Source organism: Myotis davidii, unplaced genomic scaffold (genome assembly GCF_000327345.1).
Source record: "Myotis davidii unplaced genomic scaffold, ASM32734v1 scaffold472, whole genome shotgun sequence".
Taxonomy (NCBI): domain Eukaryota; kingdom Metazoa; phylum Chordata; class Mammalia; order Chiroptera; family Vespertilionidae; genus Myotis; species Myotis davidii.
Genome location: NW_006283774.1, coordinates 1,655,464 through 1,657,191, shown reverse-complemented (window position 1 = coordinate 1,657,191; position 1,728 = coordinate 1,655,464). Strand labels below are relative to the sequence as shown.

The 1,728-nt window shown below is 66.8% G+C and overlaps 1 protein-coding gene across 1 annotated transcript in view; it reads left to right on the top strand.

Annotated features, from left to right (window-relative positions):
* The window catches only part of DDC (dopa decarboxylase), a 75,035-nt gene that overhangs the window by 28,498 nt on the left and 44,809 nt on the right, over positions 1 to 1,728 (top strand). Inside the window, exon 3 of the mRNA XM_015566872.1 lies at positions 806 to 919. Coding sequence (XP_015422358.1) covers positions 806 to 919 — 114 coding nt within the window. The remainder of the gene's footprint in view (positions 1 to 805; positions 920 to 1,728) is intronic.

Sequence of the window (1,728 nt, the reverse complement as noted above, 5' to 3'; positions counted from 1 at the left end):
CGCCAGGGTCCGAGGTCTCGGGGTCCCGGGCGGGGGTCGGGACAGGCCGCTGGGCCCCGTCTCCTGGACGCCCGAGAGCTACAGCCCCGCGTGGGGGCGAATGACATCCCTGCACCCTCCTCCCCAGAGGGGGTGCTATGTGCCGGGCAGGCCGGGCGCAAGAACACATTAACGAAGCAAAACTGGGCCACACCCGTCTCCACTCCTCCCTTATCTCCTTCCCCAGACCCCAAGGTCGCCCAGCCTGGCCCTCATCAGCACCTTAGCTGTCCCCGCCCAGGACTCACAGGGCAGGGGACAGAGGGCGAAGGGCCGGAGGAAGGGCCTGAGCAGGAGAGGGTGGGGTGGCAGCAAGACCACCATCAGGCCTTTTAAAGTGTTTTATTTATTATTATTATTACTTTTTTTTTTTTAGAGAATGGAGGGTAGGGAGGAGGGGGAGAGAGAAACATCGATGTGAGAGAAACACATTGACTGGCTGCTTCCCGCACACACCTTGATGGGGGGTGGGGATGGAGTCTGCAGCCGAGGTACATGCCATTGCCCGGGAATCGAACCCGAGACCCCTTTGTCCGAGGGCCAATGCTCTAACCACTGAGCACCGCCGGGCACCAGCAGGCCCTCTCACATTTTCCCGCCTAGACCTTCTTAGGAAACAGGCTTCTGACGCGCTGGCCTCCCGACACGCACACGCCTCCCGGAAGCTCCAGCCCTGGTTGTAGCCACGTCCCCGGCCGTGCGCACGGGGAGCCCTGGTCCTGCGCTCGGGGCTCCTCGCGCCAAGTGACCGCCCGTCCCCCCGCAGGTGACCCACTGGCACAGCCCCCGCTTCTTCGCCTACTTCCCCACGGCCAGCTCGTACCCGGCCATGCTCGCCGACATGCTGTGCGGGGCCATCGGCTGCATTGGCTTCTCCTGGGTGAGTGGCGTGGCCGGGGCCTGCCCTGGGGACACGGGGACACGGTGCCCATCCTCAGAGCCCGGGGTGGGGGGCGGTACCCGGTGGGGCAGGACGGGTCAGCCCTGGAGAGGGTGCCTCTGGGGAGTGGAACCCAGGGAACTAGGGCGACAGAGAGCTTTCTGGAAAAGTCAGCAACCGCCCAGGCGCTTCTGCCCGGCCCGGCTTTCTCAGAGCCGCGGGGTGTGGGCTCAGACCTCGGCCCTGGGTTCCGCAGCCCGGGCCTGGGAATCCGCGTTTCCACCAAGCACACCACAGGGTTCCATAGGGTCTGCAGTTTGGGAAATGCCACTGCCACTGCCCGTGTCCCGTTCCCCTGCTCCCTGCCCGGGCTGCTGTCCCGGGAGTGGGTCCCCATCAGGAGCCCCTGGGGCAGCTCCTGCACCCCACACCCACCCAGGCCCCCCTCGTCTGGGGACCAAACGCTGGAGAGACCCCTGCCCAATGGGGAGCCGACCCTGCCTCCTGGCTCCCTGCTCCCAGCTCAGCCCCAGGGAGACCTGCTTCCATGCGGAGCCGGCACGGAGCTGCCCACTGGGTCTGGGTCCCGGCGGCTCGCCCACGGGGACCCCACCACTAGGTCTGCCCTGGGCCCCCTGCACCTGGGAGCTGAGGGGGCCGCTGGGGTTGGCTCGTGCCCACTCGGGGGTGAGGCCTGAGTTATGAATGCGGGTGCCCAGCCCCTACCCCCAGCTGTGCAAAGTGCAGGCAGTGATGTCAGTCACCCCGGGACCTCCCCTCCTCCCCAGAGCTCCCTGGGCGCCCCCTGC